The sequence below is a fragment of the Cyprinus carpio genome, chromosome A5, assembly GCF_018340385.1.
Source record: "Cyprinus carpio isolate SPL01 chromosome A5, ASM1834038v1, whole genome shotgun sequence".
NCBI classification, from domain to species: Eukaryota; Metazoa; Chordata; class Actinopteri; order Cypriniformes; family Cyprinidae; genus Cyprinus; species Cyprinus carpio.
Window position 1 is genome coordinate 23,677,740 of NC_056576.1, and position 20,862 is coordinate 23,698,601.

The 20,862-nt window shown below is 36.6% G+C and overlaps 1 protein-coding gene across 1 annotated transcript; it reads left to right on the forward strand.

Moving 5' to 3' along the window:
* Nucleotides 1-265: 265 nt before the first annotated feature.
* On the forward strand, nucleotides 266-20,587 carry LOC109087118 (NADH dehydrogenase [ubiquinone] iron-sulfur protein 4, mitochondrial-like). Its single transcript, XM_042756593.1, has 5 exons — nucleotides 266-422; nucleotides 2,229-2,307; nucleotides 19,781-19,953; nucleotides 20,042-20,115; nucleotides 20,395-20,587. Exons 1-5 carry the CDS (start codon nucleotides 340-342, stop codon nucleotides 20,496-20,498), a joined length of 513 nt encoding a protein of 170 aa, XP_042612527.1. The 5' UTR covers nucleotides 266-339; the 3' UTR covers nucleotides 20,499-20,587.
* Nucleotides 20,588-20,862: the final 275 nt, after the last annotated feature.

Sequence of the window (20,862 nt, forward strand, 5' to 3'; positions counted from 1 at the left end):
CCTACTAATTAGGCTACAGTCATTTGCTGCAAAACATAGTAGACATAGTAAGTATGCTTCATTCGATGCTTTGGGTGAGCCAAAATTAATTAACTAGGACAAATGATGCAACCACATAAAACTGCGCGAAATCAAATTCAGGTGTTATAAAGAGTTAGCTCTGTATCAGTAATAGACACCTCCAGAGATGCAGTAATTTTCACTTGAACATCACACAAAAATCCAGACACTTTTTTCACTCAAAGTTTCTACTCTCTCTTCTAGAAGAAGGGAAACAGCTTACGCACTGCTTGAGTTTGGACGCTGCGTGTTGCCGTACGCCGCACAGTCCATGTCAACATGGCGTCTTCAATGTCATTCTTTGGATTAAGCCGAATTCTCTCTCTTAACTCGGTCACAAAAACATTTGTGAATCCTGCCAGGTAACTTATTAACTAGACATTCAAATGATCGCTTTGTGTTTGTATATTTACGTGTAAAGAAACAATGCTCGGTCTGTTTGTTTATTTGTTTAGAGTTACACTGTTAGCCGGTTAGCTAACTAACATAGCCAGATTGTCATCTATTGGTTCTCTCTTAAAAGATATCTGTGTGACGCACACTAACAGAGAATATTGTCCCGCTAGAGGATGTGAGAGGTTGTTACGCGAGTACCGTGTTATGTTAGTCATTTATAAATAAAACTGACAAACATTAGTGATAAATACAGTCCTGATTCCTCTGAGTAACGTAGTGTCATATGTTAGTGTGATTCTAACTGAATATGTAAGTTAGCGGTTTGTGTGAAGGTGACCTTCTTTATGAAAGAAGGCTGAAAATACAGACTATTCATTAGGTTGAAAGGTGAATCTCGGATAGGTTCACCTTTGGATTATTACAATACATATTTTTTTCCTTATCTGTTATAGAAGTTCTGAATTTTGCAAGCTAATGCTTACATGACATCGCCGGATACTTAGACGGACAAACTAACGTTACTGTGTTTAGTTTGCGCGTGTTGGAACTAATTTACTGTAACGTTTTACTCTATTCCCCATTCACTCAGTTCCAGCTTTAGACTTGAGCTTTTCTACTGTAATGATGTAATGATCAGACCCATCAGGCACAGGCCCTAACTGATGTTATGTAACACAAAACAATTGAAATGTGCAGAATCTGCATCCTATGATTATAAGACATTGCTTATTAGTTTTTAAAGCTTCAATGAAAGGCACACTGGAAATAAATATATGACCAAAATAATATTCAGCTTTCAAGAGTAATGTAATTCTGTGGTGGTGTTTTGGCCTGTGCGTGTCCTCAAGCAAGTTGAGCTGTCATGCTTATGGGATATGTGGGTTTGACTCTGGCCCTCATCTCTCTGCTCTTGATTTTCAGTCAAATGTGGCAAAAGTTCAAATATGTTTTGTATGCACAATGCTGATATAAATTTGTCAGATGATCAATTTAAAATACACACAGGGTCTGCTCTCATATAGCATGTTCCACTTTCTGTATAATTTGGCAAAGTCATTTTTTTTTCCAGAGGTTTTCGTTTTTTTCCATAAACTCATTTGCTAAAGTTAAATTTAGGTTATAAACATAGGTCTTTTGTTTGGATAACACATCGTGCCTTATTCATGAAACAAAAGCAGAGCTCATTTCTGTTTAAATTGTTTGTAAAACTCTTTATGTAAATGTTTATGTTGCATCCGATCCAACACACCAGTTTACATAGGAACACAATTCTGAACAATTTACGTAGAAATTCACTCTGCTTGTGTTTATTGAATATTCAATTTGACAGGAGGGATTGTGGTCTCCTGTCAGAGAATCAGTAATTTGAATCTAAATTTAAAAACAGTTTTATATTTCCTCACCTGCCGGCTGTGTGCCATTCACTTAAAATCAAAATGAGAGATCAGTGAACGCTTCTATCGCTAGCCATTCAGAATTATTGTTTGTTTATGACAGACCAGTTACTATTTAATTTCAATGGCTGCGACTGTAGACTGGCAGGACGACACCAGTGGATGTTTGTTTCTAACTGGCATATAGAAGCTCAGTAGGCAGAATTAATGGGGACCGAAGAGAGAGATGTGTGCCTTCCTCTCTCCTGTCTCTTGACACACATCCTCCTCCATCAAAACACTTTACTATGCCGTTGTTTGTACCTAACTACAAATTCTTTTGTGTGTGTCTGCTTGTTATCTCTATTTTTTTTTTTTATTCATCTTCCTGTTTTGCAGGTCAATAAGCACGTCAGGATGGAGGCTGGCAGAACAACAGGGACAGGGATCCCAGCTCATCACTGTGAATGAGAAACTGGTATGAACATTGGCTGTGCTTGTGCTGTTTTTGAACTGTGTTTGTACCGGGTCACGATTCTCTTATGCTTTTGTAATTATGTAAAATTGAAAGTTAAAAGTTAAAAATAATAAAAAAACTGACTGAATAATCAAAAAGGCATAGATCTTTTGGTATGTAAATATTTTTAGTGTTTTAATGCATATATTTTTAATGTATATTTTAATATTAAATTGTTTTTAATATTAATATATATATTACAAATATATTTTTTTATGAATGATAGCATGCTTTGTACAGTTCAAAATATTCTCAAAAAATGACCTTCATAAAATCCATCTATACTGAAATGAAATCTAATCTTTTTTTTTTTTCTTTTCTTTTTTTTCCCATGTCCTTGTGAGACAATAATGACCTTGTTTACCTATGAGACTTCAGACACTCAGCTGGCTTGAATGTGTGGGCCGGGTTTGGCAGAGTGGGGTGTTTGGGTGGACTCAGACTATCTCTGATTGTGTCTGAGCGGGCAAGTACACCCCGTCTGGTTGAGGGCTCTCATTTAATAGTTGGAGCCACTCTAAAGTAAAGCTGCAAAAGGGCCCCCCAAAATGAGGGGATTGAAAGAAAAATGGGGGGAAAACAGTCTGACAGTAGCAGGCTCACAGGAACACGGCCGCTGTCCTTTTATAATTGGCCACAGAGCTTTCATTGTTGTTCTCAGGCAAGCTGTGCCCATTGAGCGAGATATTTGGTTGTAGCAAGGACTACCTGTCTTTTTCTTATTCATTTTCATTTTAGAGAGCCTTTTTATAGGAGATATTCATATATGTTTTAAATGTAATTTGTGATAATGTAACTCTTACACAAGATTTACAATTTAACTTGTGAATAGTGTTGTCATGGTACCAAAATTTCTGTATTCGATACCAATACCAGTGAAAATCCACGGTTCTCGGTACCAAAGGAAAACACAAAAACATGCAAATTAAAAAATTTGACTATACTTTCATTTAATCCAAACTGTGTACATATTTCATTTTAAAGCCAAGAATAACAACAAAGTTAGCTAAAAAAATAAAATAAAAAAAGCCCAGAACTGCTTTTCTGACTGATATGACACAAACAATGTTAACCATTTGTACATTTTCTGACACGTATATTTTAGATTCACAATTTATTAAAAAGCCTCTGGTGTGTAAAAATAGTAAATATCATCATGTCATCCAGTTTTTTTACCCTAATAAAAGTTATAGGAGCATTAAATGGTTAATAAAGAAACTTAATACTGATGCTCATTATATTAGCTTTAGCCGCGCTTATGCTAACGATTAACTACTCCAATAAAAGCGTTCATTTCAATCCGACATTCAAATTAAAATATTTCATAGTATTCATAACAGAAGCGGTGTTTCCCACAGCAGCATATGCAAATTCATTCTCTGCCAGCAGGAGGTGCTTGTAGAGCGCAAGAGAGAGAGGTTTCCCCGATAACAGCTGTAATCAAATAAGCGCTGAGCCTGCGCTCACAAATGCTTCTCGGGTATTACAGGCAAGATTAAATGAAAAAGACATCCATAATTTTCTGAAAACAGTCGGTTTTCTTCAGAAATACAGTGATATAAAAACACCCGCACTGGGTTTAGACTTTGACACGTGCAGTGCTCATGTTTATTCAACAGTCAAATCTTTTTGGAAAATCTGTTTGTTGTCAATATTGATAGGCTATTTCCCAATGTATGGGAAACTGTGTAACTTACCTGCTTGAACTCGTTAATTTGATATGGGTGTCTGTCTTTAAAGTGTTTTATTAGTTTGCCGGGTTCCCTCCTTTTGAGGTTGCCATGTCTCAGTGCTTTTATAAAGAGAGCGCATCTGCGCACCTTTTGGATAGCGCACCAAGAACCGGGTTGACCGGGTACTCAGTACCACTGGTACTTAACATTTTGGTTTTTTTAGTACCGACTTGGTACCGAAGTACCGGGTCTTTTGACAACACTACTTGTGAATATTTTGTATTTATTTATATATATTTATATTTTTAAGACAGCACATAAACACTGAATTGACTCCTCTTTCGCATCTCTTATATTTATATTTTTAAGACAGCCAAAATTACACGCAAAAATTACATTCAGAGAGTAACATTTGCGTCTCATTCAGCCTGTCGGCTGTTTTTGTTTCATTCAGATGTTTTATGTAGTATAGTTCCACAAAGCTAAAGTCAGACTAGGGGTGGGAATCTATGGGTATCTCACGATTCGATTCGATTCGATTCGATTACGATTCAGAGGCCCAGGATTCAATTCGTTTACGATTAAGGATGCATCGATGCATCACAATGTTGTAATACATCCTGTACATCTATTAGGGGTTGGAATCTTCAGGCACTTCACGATCCGATCCAAGACTTCACGATCCGATTCCGATTCTGGGAGTCACGATTCGATTCCAAAACGATTCTTGATCTACCCAATTGTGCAAATACATCTTTACAACTTTACATCTTAAACAAAATTCCAGTTACATGCTTTTGTTTATAGTTGGAATCTCTGTATGTCAGTACTGCCATCTTAAAAATAGGGGTGTGAATCTTCACTGATTTTACAATTCAATTCAGTTACGATTATCATTATCAACTCAACACCACGATGTGTCACATTCTTATACATTTTATATCAAATTTTTTTTTTTGCAAAATTATTATTTTTTTTTTTTTTTTTTTTTAGGCACAGCAGGGTATTTTTTAAAACAATTACTTATTTAAAATAAGTGTTATTTAAGTGTCTGAAAGTTTACAGACAATAGTGAAATTTTTTTTTTTTCCTCAGCATTATTGCCGTTTGATTATTACTGATGAGATCCTAGTCAGTGCTTTAACAGGCTGCATTTCACACTAATGGACAGATCTATTTCGATATCAGATGTTTTGTATTCGAAAATGCAAGTGCATTTAACCGCAGCCGCAATTGAGCTTCAGGACAACAAACATACAGTAGCGCACGTGAAAGTCTGTCAGTGCGCGACTTTCGTGCATCTAATAGTACTGCATTCCAAACGGCATATATGAAAGCATATCTAAAGTCAAAAAGGGCGGGTGGAAGCACAGACTGTCAAGAAATGTGCACGTGCCTTAGTTTTGTTTAAATGAAAAGTTTTCTTTTATTTATATTATTTATTTATTTATTTAATTTGGGATTTTTTTTTATTTAAACAGTTTTATTATTTGACATTTATTTAACAAATAAATGTGCAGCATTTTGTCTGAGAGATAATAAAAGGACTCCTTTTAATTTATAATTTATCTTTAATCTCATTTTGTTTTTTTGTGAGAAAATCGTATTGAGAAATCAGTTTTGTGAATGGTATGGCATCATGAGTTGAGTGAATCATTACATCCCTATATGCTACTGCTAGCCTGTATGCTTTTCGATCAAGCTTATTTGTCCACAGTGAAGGTCAGCTGATGTGTGTTTTTTTTTTTTTTTTTTTTTCTTCCCCGGGGCTAGTTAAATTCATTTTGTGCTACCGGGATTTAGAAAATTTTGCCAGCCCTGGTCTGAACTGATAGCATCTTTTCCAGGGTTACAAGTTAGGGATTTTTTTCTGCAGAACTGTACAGTGAAGTTGATGTGCAGGTCCTCAGTGATCTGAGGTGAATGTCTTGACATCTCAGAATGGCTTGTAGAATTTATATTGGGTCACCTGGATGTGTTTTTCTATTTGACCCTGAATAAATTCTACAAGACATTTCTTTGGAACTCTAATTTCATGGGTTTCCCTGTAATTTATCACTGAAATGTGGAGACAGGTTGACCAGGAAGAATGTGGAAGAGAGAAAGCATCACAAAAAGCACTGAATTCAGCACTGACAGCTTTAGTAAGTGTTTGGTAAAAAAAAAAAGCTTTTAGATTTTTGGTTATCTCAAATATAAATTTATGGTGCATCATATGGCCACAAAATGGGTTTTTAAAAAAGCTTTTGAGTAACACACATTTATTATACTAAAATCAGCAATAAAATACATAAAACTATTATTGTAAATATTGCTTGTTGATTGATAAACAGAAAATTGTATAGACCAACACTCTACAGACACCTTGGCGATTGACTCGCCATTGGCTAGTAAATTTTTTATTTGCTTGGCAGACTGCTATATATATATATATATATATATATATATATATATATATATATATATATATATATATATATAATATATATATATATATATACATACACACACACACACACACACACATATATATATATACATATATATATATATATAATATATATATATATATATATATATATATATATACACACACATACACACACACATATAAAGTCAAGTCAAGTCTGCTTTATTGTCAATTCTTCCACATGTACAGTACATACATACAGAGAATCGAAATTGCGTTACTCTCAGACCCCCAGTGCATACAGATAACACTAACAGTAGAGCCTAAAATCTAGATCAAATATAAAATATAAGATAAAACTATACAATAAGGGAATGTAAAAAAAAAGACAGAAAAAAAATAAAAATAAAAAATATGGTTAAATAAAAGCAGTGCAAGGCACATGGCAGATAGAGTGCAAACCAGTGAACAAACAGTGCAGATAAAAAGATTTTTTAGTGCATAAAAAAAGCTTATTCAGTCTGATTAAAGTGACAAAGGGCTCAAGAGCAGTTATTTTATTTAAACTGACTGATGAGGAGGTAGAATGACGTCAGTTCCATGGTGAATGAGGTAGTGAGCAGACCAATGCTGCACAAAGTGACTGGTGCATGACATTGTATGTTAGTGGATTATGTGTATATATATATATATATATGTTTGTAAAATGGCACAGCTTTTTAAATATGAAAGTACACTCTTAACATCGGTCAGTCAATTATGATAATCAAGTATCATTTACTGATAGAACTTTAGTTATTTGAATTAAAACTTGATAACCATATATGAATGCATATTAGTTATTTTAACTAAACTTAGGACTGGTGGTGGTGCTTTTTTGGTCATTCAGTGTTTATGTAAAAAATAAAAAAATAAGTTACCTACACAATCTGTATATGATATCAATAAAAACATGTCATCAGATTATATTTGTAAGGATCATTATTTCCGTTTCCATAGACATCAGCGTGTATTTTACAAACTGTAAATGTATGGTTTTTGTTAGTACTTATGTCTATTAAAATGTTTTAAACTTAAAATAAGCATTATATGGTTGAAAACACTGAATATGTGATATGACAAGCGCTCAGCGCGTCCGATCTGGCTCTGCGGCGGCGAAAGCGGATTTAAATTCAACAGTTGATGACGTGACGCACTGAAAGTTCTAATCACACGGGTGTGATCCTGTCTATGGTGTGATCGTACGCGTTAAAGAAAGCTGAAGAATTCCAAAGGAAAGCTGTTATTTTGACAGGAAAACACAAGGAATATTGTTTAAATGTAGTGCATCAATTCACTCTCTCTCTCTCTCTCTCTGCGTGTGTGTGTGTGAGAGAAAGTGATGGTGATTTATGCGCCTTCACATTAGAGTTTACGGTACATTAAATCCATTCATATGAACTGATTAATATCACAGATCACTTGACAGATGAAACTCTGCAGGTCTTAGGCAGAGTGTTCGGCGAGTAAAAATATATATGTTCTAAGCTTTCACTTAGCCTACAACTCACACACTGGTGAGTAAAATCTGAGAATTTATTACCTATTGGCTAGTGTTAGACATCTTTTAGTCGCCCAGGTGAAGCTTTAGTCGCATATGCGAGTGATTTACTCGCAATGTAGAGGGTTGTAGACTGATGATGTGTTTTTGCGCATCTCATCAGTAAAGACACTCCTGTAATTAGTAGTATATCTCCAGCACGTACGTAAAGATCAGGGTTGCCAGGTTTTCACAACAAATCCTGCCCAGTTGCTTCTCAAAACTAGCCCAATCGCGTCTTCCAGGAGGTTCCCCGTTAAAAATTTCATCCCGGGGTTAAAATATATGTTTTTTGGCAGGGTTCCCTCGCTAAAATTCGCATTTTAGGGGCTAAATATCACGTTATTGGTATTGGGGTCGCTTCAACCGCGGACATTAAAAACAACCGCAGACTTGGCAACACTGGTTCAGGTGGAGCTGCATTTACTACACAGAACCGTGTAGTCCACCGACAAGCTACACAAAATCGCTTTCAAAATCGACAAAGAATCTCCTGCGGTTTTAAAATTGATTTTGTGTAGATTGTCAGTGAATTACGGCTCTGTGTAGTAAATGCCAACCAGTGTTGCCAAGTCTGTGGTTGTTTTTCATGTCCGCGGGTTGAAGCGACCCCAATACCTATAACGTGGTATTTAGCCCCTAAAATGCGAATTTTACCAAGTGAACCCTGCCAAAAAACTTATATTTTAATCCCGGGATGCAATTTTTATCGGGGAACCTCCTGGAAACGCGATTGGGCTAGTTTTGGACTAGTTTCGCATTCGCATTCGATTTTTTGCACAGCCCTAGTTTCAAATTTGATACTTTGTTTTCTAAGGTTCAACATTGGGTTGTTTACCCATAAACAAAAGGTTATTTATTTTTTATTTTTTATTTTTTGCCTATACCACTTTATTGAATTAAATAGAATTATTTATTTATTTATTTATTTATTTTTTTGTTTTTTCATAAACAAAAGGTTATTTATTTATTATGATTTCAGTTATGCCAATTACAACTTTGATTATTTTTTATTATGGAGGTGCAAAAGTTGTTTTGCAACTAATTATTCTATGATTTCAAGTACCTTTGAAAATGAATTTATAATAGCATTCTTAAATTATTTTTAAACATCTAATTTTGAAAAGGAGAAAAATAAAGAAAATCTTGAGCTCTAGTGAAAGTGCTTGCAAATGTGCCACTTTGCAGTGCAGTCAAATGTGTGGCATTGCAAATGACGGTAATTAAGGTCCTGCGTGATTGTGGCAGAGTCTGGGCGCTTTCTCCCTCTGGTGCCAGCACTGACTTTTGTTAGTAATTACATTTTGAATAGTAATGCATGCTGGGCCATGAGAAAGCCTGCATGGCTGGCCAGTGACACAGAGCTTCACACGGAATGTCTGAGCCGTGGACGAGCTCATATGAGCTTTCTGAATGAACTGCAAGAGGACCTTAGCTGCTTGTGAAACCCCTTTATAAAGCACTTTTTTGTGCACTTTTTTTATTATTGTAAAAAATAATGTATCCTATTATAATTTAATATGAAGAGACATTTATAAGTAAGCCATTCGTATTTCTCTTAAAAGCATAATCAGTGTGGCTCTGTGGTGCAATGAAACATTACATTGTTTGTTTGAGCATCTTGATCAGCCCAAAGCCACAACAGTGGTACAACCAATGGTGTGAGTTTAGGATGGAGTCTGCTTGGTGTCAGACAGGGGATAGTGTTCGGAAAGCCTGTTTCCTTATGTCATTATTTTGCCATTTTGTTTGCTGCTGTGCTGGTAGTAATGTAGAAATTACATAGAGTAATTTATTGAAAGTCCATATATTTGCATGTATATTGAAATGTTTTGCAAACCATCCTGCATATGAAAATAAATGCAAACAGCAGTGAAATTATACCTAATTGCAAGCATGAGGCATTCTGTCTAGCCAGAGCTGTGAATTGAATGAACATGTTGAAGTAGTTGTCAAACATGCATCATTGTGCCAGTGAGCTCCAAGCTAGACTGAATTCATGATCCAGCCGTGATTCTGTCCTCCTCCTCCTTCCCCCTCTTTCCCTTCAGTGTTCATCTCAAGTGTCTGTTTTGTCTAGTTGTCCCCTCATACCAGGTGCTTGTCCGAAGAAAAAAAAAAACAAGGCCAGCAAGTAGGTCAAAGGACATGGCTCTTTGAAGAGGATCTGACAAGAGGCTTTGTGCATTAGTCACTAAATGGTATTTCATTTGCTTAACACTTTAGAAAGTAACCTTCAAAGTGCCCGACAGCACCTTTGTGTGGCAGAGGAAGGAGACTTGAACTGGCTGTATATTGCACACTGTGTTCCTCACTTCAAATTGGCTCAATGCATTTTCCCTACTGCTCATTGTCTAATAATATGAATACTAATGTAGCTGATTGGTCTCTAGTAATAATTATATATGAGCTGTGACTCATTTATTATTTTTCATTAGTTGTAATTGGTGTTACATTTAGAAAGTTGCTCATTCATGACTTTCCATGGTTCATGACATAAAGAGATTTGTCTAAAGAGGTTTCCTGTAGAGTTGTTACTTAATTTAAAGTCTGCATGAACCGGAAGTTGCTGTCGACTTTATTTCAGAGTAGTGACGTATTTCCAGCTGAAACGGAATATTGAATAGAGGGCATGGTTTTATGTTTGCGCTCCTCCTCTCTGTCTCTCACTCATAGCAACCTAACAGTTGGAGGGGTGTGTTTATAAAGATATTCTGCCCAAGCCGTCAAACTGACGTCATCAGAGAAGGAATGCCATTTCAGAGCGGAAGCAAATGTTCAAATTTTGATTAAAGATTAGCAAGACAACCAATTATTTATATATATTTTGATATACCTATATATATATATATATATATATATATATCCTATATATATATATATATATATATATATATATATATATATAAAATGGTGTGTGTTTTTGTATTTATATGTTTATGTGTGCACTGATTTAAATGAATCTGTGTATTTTGATTCAGACTTTAAAGTGATTGAAAAGCAGTTTTATATATATATATAATATATTTGGAATAAATAAATAAATATTTGGAAAAAATATATCACGGTTTCTTTTATAAATATCACGATTCACTAGATTCTGTGTACTGTTATTTTGTCCAATAAGTAATCTCTCTTATCCGAATTTAATAGGAGAAAATTACATTTTTAACACTCTCTGTTAGCTTGGATAATTTAGAAGTTTCCTCTGGTCTTGTTGAAATATATAGTTGAGTATCATCAGCATAACAATGGAAACTAATTCCGTATTTTCTAATAATATTACCAAGGGGCATCATGTATAATGAAAACAGCAGAGGGCCTAAGACAGATCTTTGCGGCACTCCATACTTAACTGGATTTAATTGACATGATTTCCCATTTAAATAGACAAAGTGATAACGATCGGAAAAGTAGGATCTAAACCATCTTAAAGCCTGCCCTTAAATACCTGTATAGTTTTGTCTAGTCAAGTCACCTTTATTTATGTAGCGCTTTTAACAATACAGATGGTGTCAAAGCAACTTTACAATATTAAATAGTGTGTCAATAATGCAAAATGACAATAGTAAACACTCAATTTTCAGTTAAAGGCAGTTGATCATTGAATTCAGTGATGTCATCATCCAGCTCAGTTCAGTTTAAATCGTATCATCAAGTTGATGATATCGCTGGATATTAAGTATCCCCAACTAAGCAAACCAGAGGCGACAGCGGCAAGGAACCAAAACTTCATTGGTGACAGAATGGAGAAAAAAACCTTGGGAGAAACCAGGCTCAGTCAGAAAAAAATATTTATTTGATCCCCTGCTGATTTTGTTAGTTTGCCCACTTACAAAGAAATGAAGGGTCTGTAATTGTAATGGTAGGTTTATTTTAACGGATAGATACAGAATATCAACCAAAAAATCCAGAAAAAACACATTATATAAAGGCTAGAAATTTATTTGCACTTCAGTGAGTGAAATAAGTATTTGATCCCCTACCAACCAGCAAGAATTCTGGCTCCCAAAGATTGTTTATGTGCCCATGTGGAACACAAATTAGTCCTGTCACTTTAAGTTGTTACTCCTGATGTCTGCTCATTAGGGGTATAAGACACCTGTCCACACAATCTGTATCTTCCATTCCAACCTCTCCCACCACCGTGGGCAAGACCAAAGAGCTGTCCAAGGATTTTAGAGACAGGATTGTAGATCTGCACAAGGCTGGAATGGGCTACAAGACCATCAGCAAGAAGCCTGGTGAGAAGGAGACAACTGTTGGTGCGATTATTCGGAAATGGAAGTAAACAACCATCAATCTGCCTTGGTCTGGAGCTCCATGAAAGATCTCGCCTCTTGGGGTAAGGATGATAATAAAAAGTGAGGTATCAGCCCTGAACTACACTGGCTGAGCTTGTTAATGATCTTAAGGCATTTTGGACCACAGTTACCAAGCAAACCATTGGTAACACACTAAGCTGCAATGGGCTGAAATCCTGCAGCACCCGCAAGGTCCCCCTGCTCAAGAGGGCACATGTACAGGTCCATTTAAAGTTTGCCAATGAAAATCTAAATGATTCAGAGAAGGCTTGGGAGAAAGTGCTGTGGTCAGATGAGACCAAAATTGAACTCTTTGGCATTAACTTGACTCATTGTGTTTGGAGGGAGAGAAATGCCTCCCCAAGAACACCATCCTTATAGTCAAGCATGGTGGTGGAAACATTATGCATTGGGGCTGTTTTTCTGCTAATGATACAGAACGACTTCACTGCATTGAGGGGCAAATGGACGGGGCCCTGTACTGTAAAATCTTAAACGAGAACCTCCTTCCCTCAGCCAGAACACTGAAGATGGGTTATGGATGGGTCTTCCAGCATGACAATGACCCAAAATATACCACCAAGGCAACAAAGGGGTGGCTTAAGAAGAAGCACATTAAGGTCATGGAGTGGCCTAGCCAGTCTCCAGACCTCAATCCTATAGAAAATCTGTGGAGGGAGCTGAAACTTTGAGTTGCCAAATGAAAGCCAAGAAACCTTAAGGATTTAGAGAGGTTCTGTAAAGAGGAGTGGATCAAAATCCCTCCTGAGATGTGTGCAAACCTGGTGACCAACTACAAGAAAAGTCTTACCTCTGTGCTTACCAACAAGGGTTTCTGCACCAAGTACTAAGTCATGTTTTGCTTGGGGATCAAATACTTATTTCATTCACTGAAATGCAAATCAATTTCTAACCTTTATATAATCTGTTTTTTTCTGGATTTTATGGTTATGGTTTGTAAGTGGGCAAACTTACAAAATCAGCAGGGGATCAAATAAATATTTTCCCCACTGTACTTTTATCATTTAAGTGGGTAAAACATAAGCCATCATCGCATTTATTTGAGCTTTGACTTACTAGTCATATGGAGCGTAGCATCCTGGAGATGTTGTCCGACAGGAGTTCTGCTCAGTCTCTGCTGCGGTGCAGACCATCAGCATGAAAAAGGCTAAGTCGCTCCCAGAAAAGATTCCAATTGTTAACAAAGAGCAGTTTCTGTTCTTTACACCATGACAAAAACCATTCGTTTAAAGCAAACAGTCTACTGAACCTTTTGTGTCCTCGTCAATGCATGGGAAGTGGTCCTGACACGATGATCCTCTTCGCAGGCGATGTGCTGCGTAGTCTCAATCAGGCTCCTGAAGGCCCTCTTCAGAGTTTCTGTCTGCCGCAGCTTGGTGTCATTCACGCCCACGTGCAGCACAACAGCACCAATGCTCTCGTCACCCTATAGGATAGCGGGTATCTGCACAGAAACATCGAAAACACGAGCACCCAAGAAAATAGTGAGTGTGCACTTTAGCTAGGGCAGCACGGACATGCCGGACTATGGAGTCTCTGACGATCACGACATCGCATTCCGTCTCGCGTAGGGGAGCGAAGCGGATTGCGGTCGTGGATCTGCTTCTTCACGGCCTCCAGTTCGAAAGTGTCCTCACCTGCACTCAAAGGTAGACACAAATCTGCCATTTAAAGCAAATAACAGTAAATAAAAGAATGGAGTGTAAGCAATGTGAGCAAGATAAGCGGCAACCGCGCTAGTGATGCTAATGGGCTGTAATCTAATAGTGATGCAACCAAAATGATGGTGTATAAAATTTATTTTAAGATTGAAAAATAGTAAAGAATTGACGGAGCTTGAACTCAAAACATGCGGCAGAAACAAACTCAAAACACACGGCAACAACAAACTGATGAGGCATTGGCCGATAACGTTCCAATTAGGGCTGTGTTCAAAATATCATTACGACGATGTATCGTCACAGAGATTTGACAATACGAGTATCGATACAGCTGGCCCTGTATCGATATTGTGGCACTTGCACAGCAGTGGACAGTGGTTAATTTGAATACAAGAACACCGTTTAAAATTGAGTAGAAAAGTGCAAGGTTTCTAAAAAATAATGAATGGCGCTTAATATATAGGCTACAACAAGGTTTAATCCCCGGAACATTGAGCAATACGGAAATATCTGTTAAGCGTGTTACTTATCTTTGTCAACCTGGCAACCCTATGCACGTGCTCTCTGTCCACTATAAACGCGTTTGCTTTCTGAAAACACCTGTTAGCTTGCAGTTTAGCGATCTCCACTTCAATATTCTATTCATAGAACATTGTAATTCATCAAGTGTTTATTTACACGAAAGAGAGAGAGAGAGGCTGTGCACATAAGAATTACCTCCGTTTTGTCGCATTTCTCTATTAACAGTGAAGCTGTGGATTTAATTCCTTTAGAAACAATGATGTTACCAGCTCCTTGTTGAGAAAGCTAATGTAGCTCTTGAGGGATTAATGTATTTATAGTTTATAAAAATATGCGGGGCAGTGCTAAAAAGTTTGTTCCTGAATGTCTGATTGCACGCAAAGCGTGATCTGTGTGAGTGACTGAGCGTGTCTGTTGTTTGATTGCATTAGTTTTGTGATTTTTGTTTTTTATTTATTTTTTTTAAAAAGTAGAGAGTGCATTAATTTGTGCAATGATAACCTACCATCAATGTTAAGATGATTTATTTTTTATATATATTAATATGAGTACATTAATGTGTAAATTTTTATTTATGGGCTTAAAAACAAAATGCAAACAATCAGAATGTTGTACCTGGTGGGGAGTGCCCAATGTAAACATTAAACATATGCCATTACCTATATTTTACTGTGGTACAGTTATGGAGTCCCTTCATATTGCAGAGGTCAACTGCTTATAGTTAGCACTGGCCCTAAAGTATGCAGTGTTTCATAAACAGCTGTTCTACTAAATTCTACTGAGGTAAAATTCAGTGCAGTCATGTATCGTGATACGCATCATATCGTGGCCTCTGTATCGTGATATGTATCGTATCGTGACTTTGCTGGTGATACACAGCCCTAGTTCCAATCATATTGTGCATCCCTATTGCTTATTCAGTAATAAGATGGGACTAATATTTGGACTTTATGAGTTGAAGTGTGTTGTTTCTGTACCACTAGTGGCACCAAAGAAAATGTAAAAATTAACTGTTTCCAGACTTCTTTCTCTTCACCCACCCCTTCAACCCAAGTCTGCAACTGAAAGAATTTTTTTTTTTTTTTTGCCTAAAAAAAAAGCAGCTGGGCTATTAGGAATACAGTTTTATCTAAAGCACTGTGATTTCCTCTGATCCAAAAATATGTGCAGATGTTTATTGTGAGGATCATCTCTTATTGGTCACAAGTAGTTTTTTACTCAGAAGGTACATTTGCATGTATGTGGAAGTATTTGATTTTTTTTATTGTTAGGATAATGTTTTTTTGGTCACAAGTTTTTTTTTTATTTCCAGGTCATCTTTACTGTTTTTTATTTTTTTATTTTTTCCCTATTTTTCCCGTTATTAATCCCCATGCAAATTTAACCAAAGTGATTCTGAAGGGATTGTGCTGGAACAGTGATGGAGGAGTATTATTAAATCTGAACTCCATATGCTGAAATGAAAGCTGGATTTATATACAAATGGACACTACAGCCTTTAGAAGTCCTTGAGAGGTTCCACCTTCCAATAACTTTTCCATCCACAATTTTATGTATTGTCTGTCTGAGATTAAAACATTTAGGTCACACATGTACATTACATTACGAGTCATTGGTGTATTTCTTTTTATAGTCAGAAACAGCAGAAAGATGCCATCAGTGTATGAATCTGCTATTGAATGTGTGGCAACACAGATCTGTATTCCACATCTGAATATCAACGTGTTCAACCAAAACCATCAAGAAACCTCTTCTGAAAAGACAGTTCAAAATGAAAAATGCCCATTTTATTAATTTAATGTTTGCACAAGCGTACTTTAAGATTCATAGCATTTAATTACAAATCACTTCCGAGCTCACAAAGTGGAAAAAAATATATATAATTGTAGTTCTTCTCGCACTGCAAATTCTTTCTTGTTTACACTTCGGTATTATTCTTGTCGGCCGCACTTGGCTCTACCAAGCTGCACGCAGGGCTCATTCAAGCAGTCGGCCCCACAGTCTGCCACTCTGAAAGGGCTCCCATGCGCTTTATTCACAGAGGAGCCAGAGGTGTCAGAAATATAGACACGCTTTCACGTGATGGAGATTTTGCCAGTCTTTTCTCCATCGCTCTTAAGCCTGGCATTCTGTCTGCACATACAGGTATTGAAGAGCTTTGTGAATAGTGTCAAACTTCATAGTTCTCATTTTGTTTCCTGTACATACAAGCAGAAAAGTGCAGTGTTTTCCTTTGTGGTCCCTCTCTCTGGCCAATTTTTTATTTTTTTCTTGAAGCACCGTATTTAAGGCACAGTTGCTCGCTTTGTCCGTGGGCCATTGTGCATTCGTCTGTTGCTTAGATCACCCTCGTAGTTTTTGTTGTCCTTATGTATGCAGGCAAGGCTAAGTCTAGACTACTTTTCCCCCCTCTTTTTGCATTTTTCCCTCTTATTTTGCAGGACAATGGCAAGATTTTTTTCAGTATTTACCAAAAAATATTTTAAGATCTTATTCGGGCTGAAGGTAGGGTAGATAAGGAACAACTAATAATATAATATTATTATTTAATAATAGGAAGGACAACAATATTTTTCTTCAGCAGTTCTCAACCAGAAATGTATATTGTGGTTTGTTAATTTCACACACTGAAATTATGTCTCGCCTGTCTGTTTAGACTAATTGTCATTCTGCTCAGCAGTGTCTTTGAATGAGACCCCTTTCTCTCTGTCCTTTGCACTGAACATTTTCAACAAAAAGATTAATTTTCATGATGAGATATTTGCCATTTAAATGTTCGAGCCAGCTGAATGTGATACTAAGGTTAGATACACGTCATGGAAAGTTCTGACATTTTGCTAAATCTTTGTTGTCACTAAGTTACTGGTGTGGATCAGGGCTAGCAATTTAAGTCATCTTTGATAAAGTTTAAAGTCTTGTTCATTATGAAGTCTAAGATCATTTTCCCCCTTCACTAAATTTGTCCCCTTAAAATAAAACTTATGGTACTGTATGTTCTTCCCAGCCTGCTCAATTGTCATGTGAAGACTGAGCGTTTGGCAGCCTTTTGTGCACAGTTCATGCTAAAGAACCTCTTTTAAATGAATCAAGTGGCAGATGACAGACAATGATGAAAATTTGATTCTTTGAAGTTGTAATGGCCATTGAAATGTGTGAAGTTCCTGCATTGAAAGGGGATCTGCTTGTAGGATTCACAACCTTGGGTGGCTGCTTACTGGGAGGTTTGGCTGTGTGTTGTTGCTGACTTCCCATTGCTGGTCGGTAATTCCCAAAGGAATTGGACTCTCTATCGCTTTCAGCAGTCTTCTTCAGCTCAGCAACACCACACTGGAGTCTAGGAACATGCTGCATGTTACACGCACCTCTTTCAGATAACTTTCTTAAAACAGTCCTCTCTTGTTCGTTTTATGCAACAAAAAAAAAACATGATCACTGTTAAAGCATTATTTGTACTCTATATATAACCCTGGGTATTTGTTTGGGCTGGAATCAGTACAGATTTCCTGATTGAATTTTAAATCACAAGATCTCGATTCAGTTCATACAGTGGTTATATTGTTGTTTCTTCTTTTCTTTTTTGTGGGGGGCACGGCATTGCAGATTCATTGAACCACAGTTTAGAAACACTGACACACAGAACTAACTTTATACATAAACAAAATATTTCATTTGAAACTGTGCAGTTGAGTGAATTCAGTTCTGCAGCATCTACAGGAGGAAAGCACAGTATAAATATATTTTCATGAAATCCGAAAAAAAAGACTTGAAGAAGATTCGATCTTGGGGAAACATTTAGGAAAAAAAAGCTTTGTTTGCCAGGATATTTTTGTCAAAAAATCTGGTGACAATTAGGGCTGGGCAAATTTAATGTTTTGCCATGATTTTATTTTTAGAAATCGAAGAATCATGATTTTGAATAGAAATATTACCAAATGTTAGAATTAGACACTTTGACAATATGCCGGTGATAACAGTAAAGAGAAAAAAATGATCCAACTGCATGTCGACATACGTGATTAACCGCTCACGTCTGACGCGCTCTGTGAAGGACCATAAATACTCTTTTGTGTTGACAAAGATGTGACGCGAGCAGTGGAATTTTTTTGCCAAATCACCCAGCCCCAGTGACAATGTTTCAGGTATTATGAAGTGGCATATTTTACACCTTATAACCATATATAAATTATATAATATTAATATACCAATCTTCTGGAACTATTAAAATCTACTTTTTAACTTAAACTGTACTGATAATCACGATAATAATTCAGGTAGTGCATTAAATAGCCACATAAAACATGGCTAGTACTTTTATGTAGATGGTGCACAGGGTCATACACAAAGACAAAACACCATCAGGGTAACACGTGACACTATAATAATGCACTAAGCAACAAAATAAAAAAAAACATCCTAATGTACATTAATATTAACTAAATTACAAAGAAATTAAACTATTTATATAAAATATAATTAAATGTCATGTGGTCACATTGCCAAAACAAATTTCACTGTATTTTACAGTAAAATTACACACAATGCAATATAATTACATTGCATGCATTAAACCATTTACAGTTTTTTGTTTATTGTGTATGAAAAATTAATTTACCAATTAAAGTATATTTAGTATTTTTTTAACAGTGTTTTTCTCTAAAAAATAAATAAATAAATAAATAAATAATTAGAGAATTGGAATTTTTTTTTTTTTTTTTTTTTTTTTTTTTACAATTTTTTCCCTTTACACTTTCCCTAGTATTGTTGGGTTCTAACAATTCAATTTAAATACATTGGGTACAACTCTGGAATCATATCATTGCCAGTGGAAAAATTCAGCCCAACAATAAAGACAGACTGATGCCCTGAATGATTCACCTGCTCCGAGCGGACACTTTAAGTTTAATGTACTGTTTACTTCAAGTTTGCAGAGTTCTTTTCACCTTCACACCTGAAAGCCCGGGTTTCTGACCTGCAGTGAGGATCACAATAGACTGTCTCGATGCATTTTGAGAGTGTGAGAAATTAGCTTGTCTAGACAAGTGCGCGTCTGCATTCAAAAAAGAAGAATTTGGGCTTTTATGCCCTTCGGGGAATAGTGCAAATATGTGAGAACAGCAAAGCTTCTTTTATGCTTTTTTATGAGAGCACAAATGAGAATCTTTTTTTTTTTTGGCAAACCACACATTAATGCTTAGGTTTTGATGAAAAGATTTGCCTTATGTACTCAAAATTTACCAGTTCTTTTGTCTCCCTCATTTTGCCAGGACATCACAACTTTGACTGGCGTACCTGAGGAGCATATAAAGACCCGTAAGGTCCGTATCTTTGTGTCTGCCCGCAATGCCATGCAGTCTGGTGTCAAAAATACTCAAAAGTGGAAGATGGATTTTGACACCAGGGAGCGCTGGGAAAACCCACTGATGGGCTGGTCCTCCACGTGAGTGCACATCATGCGCATCAAATCATGCTTTATTTAATTGGCAAATAAAATCCAGTGTCTGAAGTGGTTTTTATTCCCAATCCAGGGGAGACCCCCTGTCCAACATGGTGCTGGCATTCAGCACCAAGGAAGATGCCATCGCTTTCGCTGAGAAGAATGGTAATCCATTTAAACATATTTCCACCATCGTGACCATAGTTTTTAAACAGTACAATCATCCAGTCAGAATCATATCCAAAAATGTCTCTTGGGGGAGATGACGCTCCGCTTTGAAAAGGAGTTGTGTTTGTGTTTGTGGCATAAAGATTCACATTTATCCTCACCCTGTCTTATCCGCCCTGGTGTTTACACTGCACATCAGCAATAGTGGACATCTCCCAAATCCAGCCTGTAAGATATACTTGGCTGACTGTGCTCTATGCCTGTTTATTTTTACAGGTTGGAGTTATGATGTAACAGAAAAGAGGGTCCCAAAGCCGAGAGTGAAGTCATATGGAGCAAACTTTTCTTGGGACAAAAGGACTAGAAGGTCGGCCAAGTAAACATCCAGTTTCTGCCTGTCTGTGTTATCTTTAACAGACCTGTAAAAATAATATACTCTATGTATCTAATAAACTATATCTTTACAACGCCTGAGTTTTACTGTGCTTCCTTTTACCGAATCTGGACGTTACATCAGTCAGATTCATTGGAATGACATAATATCTGTAGTAGTGTGAGTATTTAGCACTTATTATTACTGAAGTAACTGCTGCTGTTTGTGCTAGCCGTGTGCTTTGAAATGCTCAGAAAATAATTCTTCTTGTCAGGTGGTTCATTTTTCCCCCCCTTCAAACCCTCTTGAAGACAGTTTAGTGTTAATGTTTCTGAGATGAGAGTATGAGGTAAATGTTGAGCTTCAAAGAC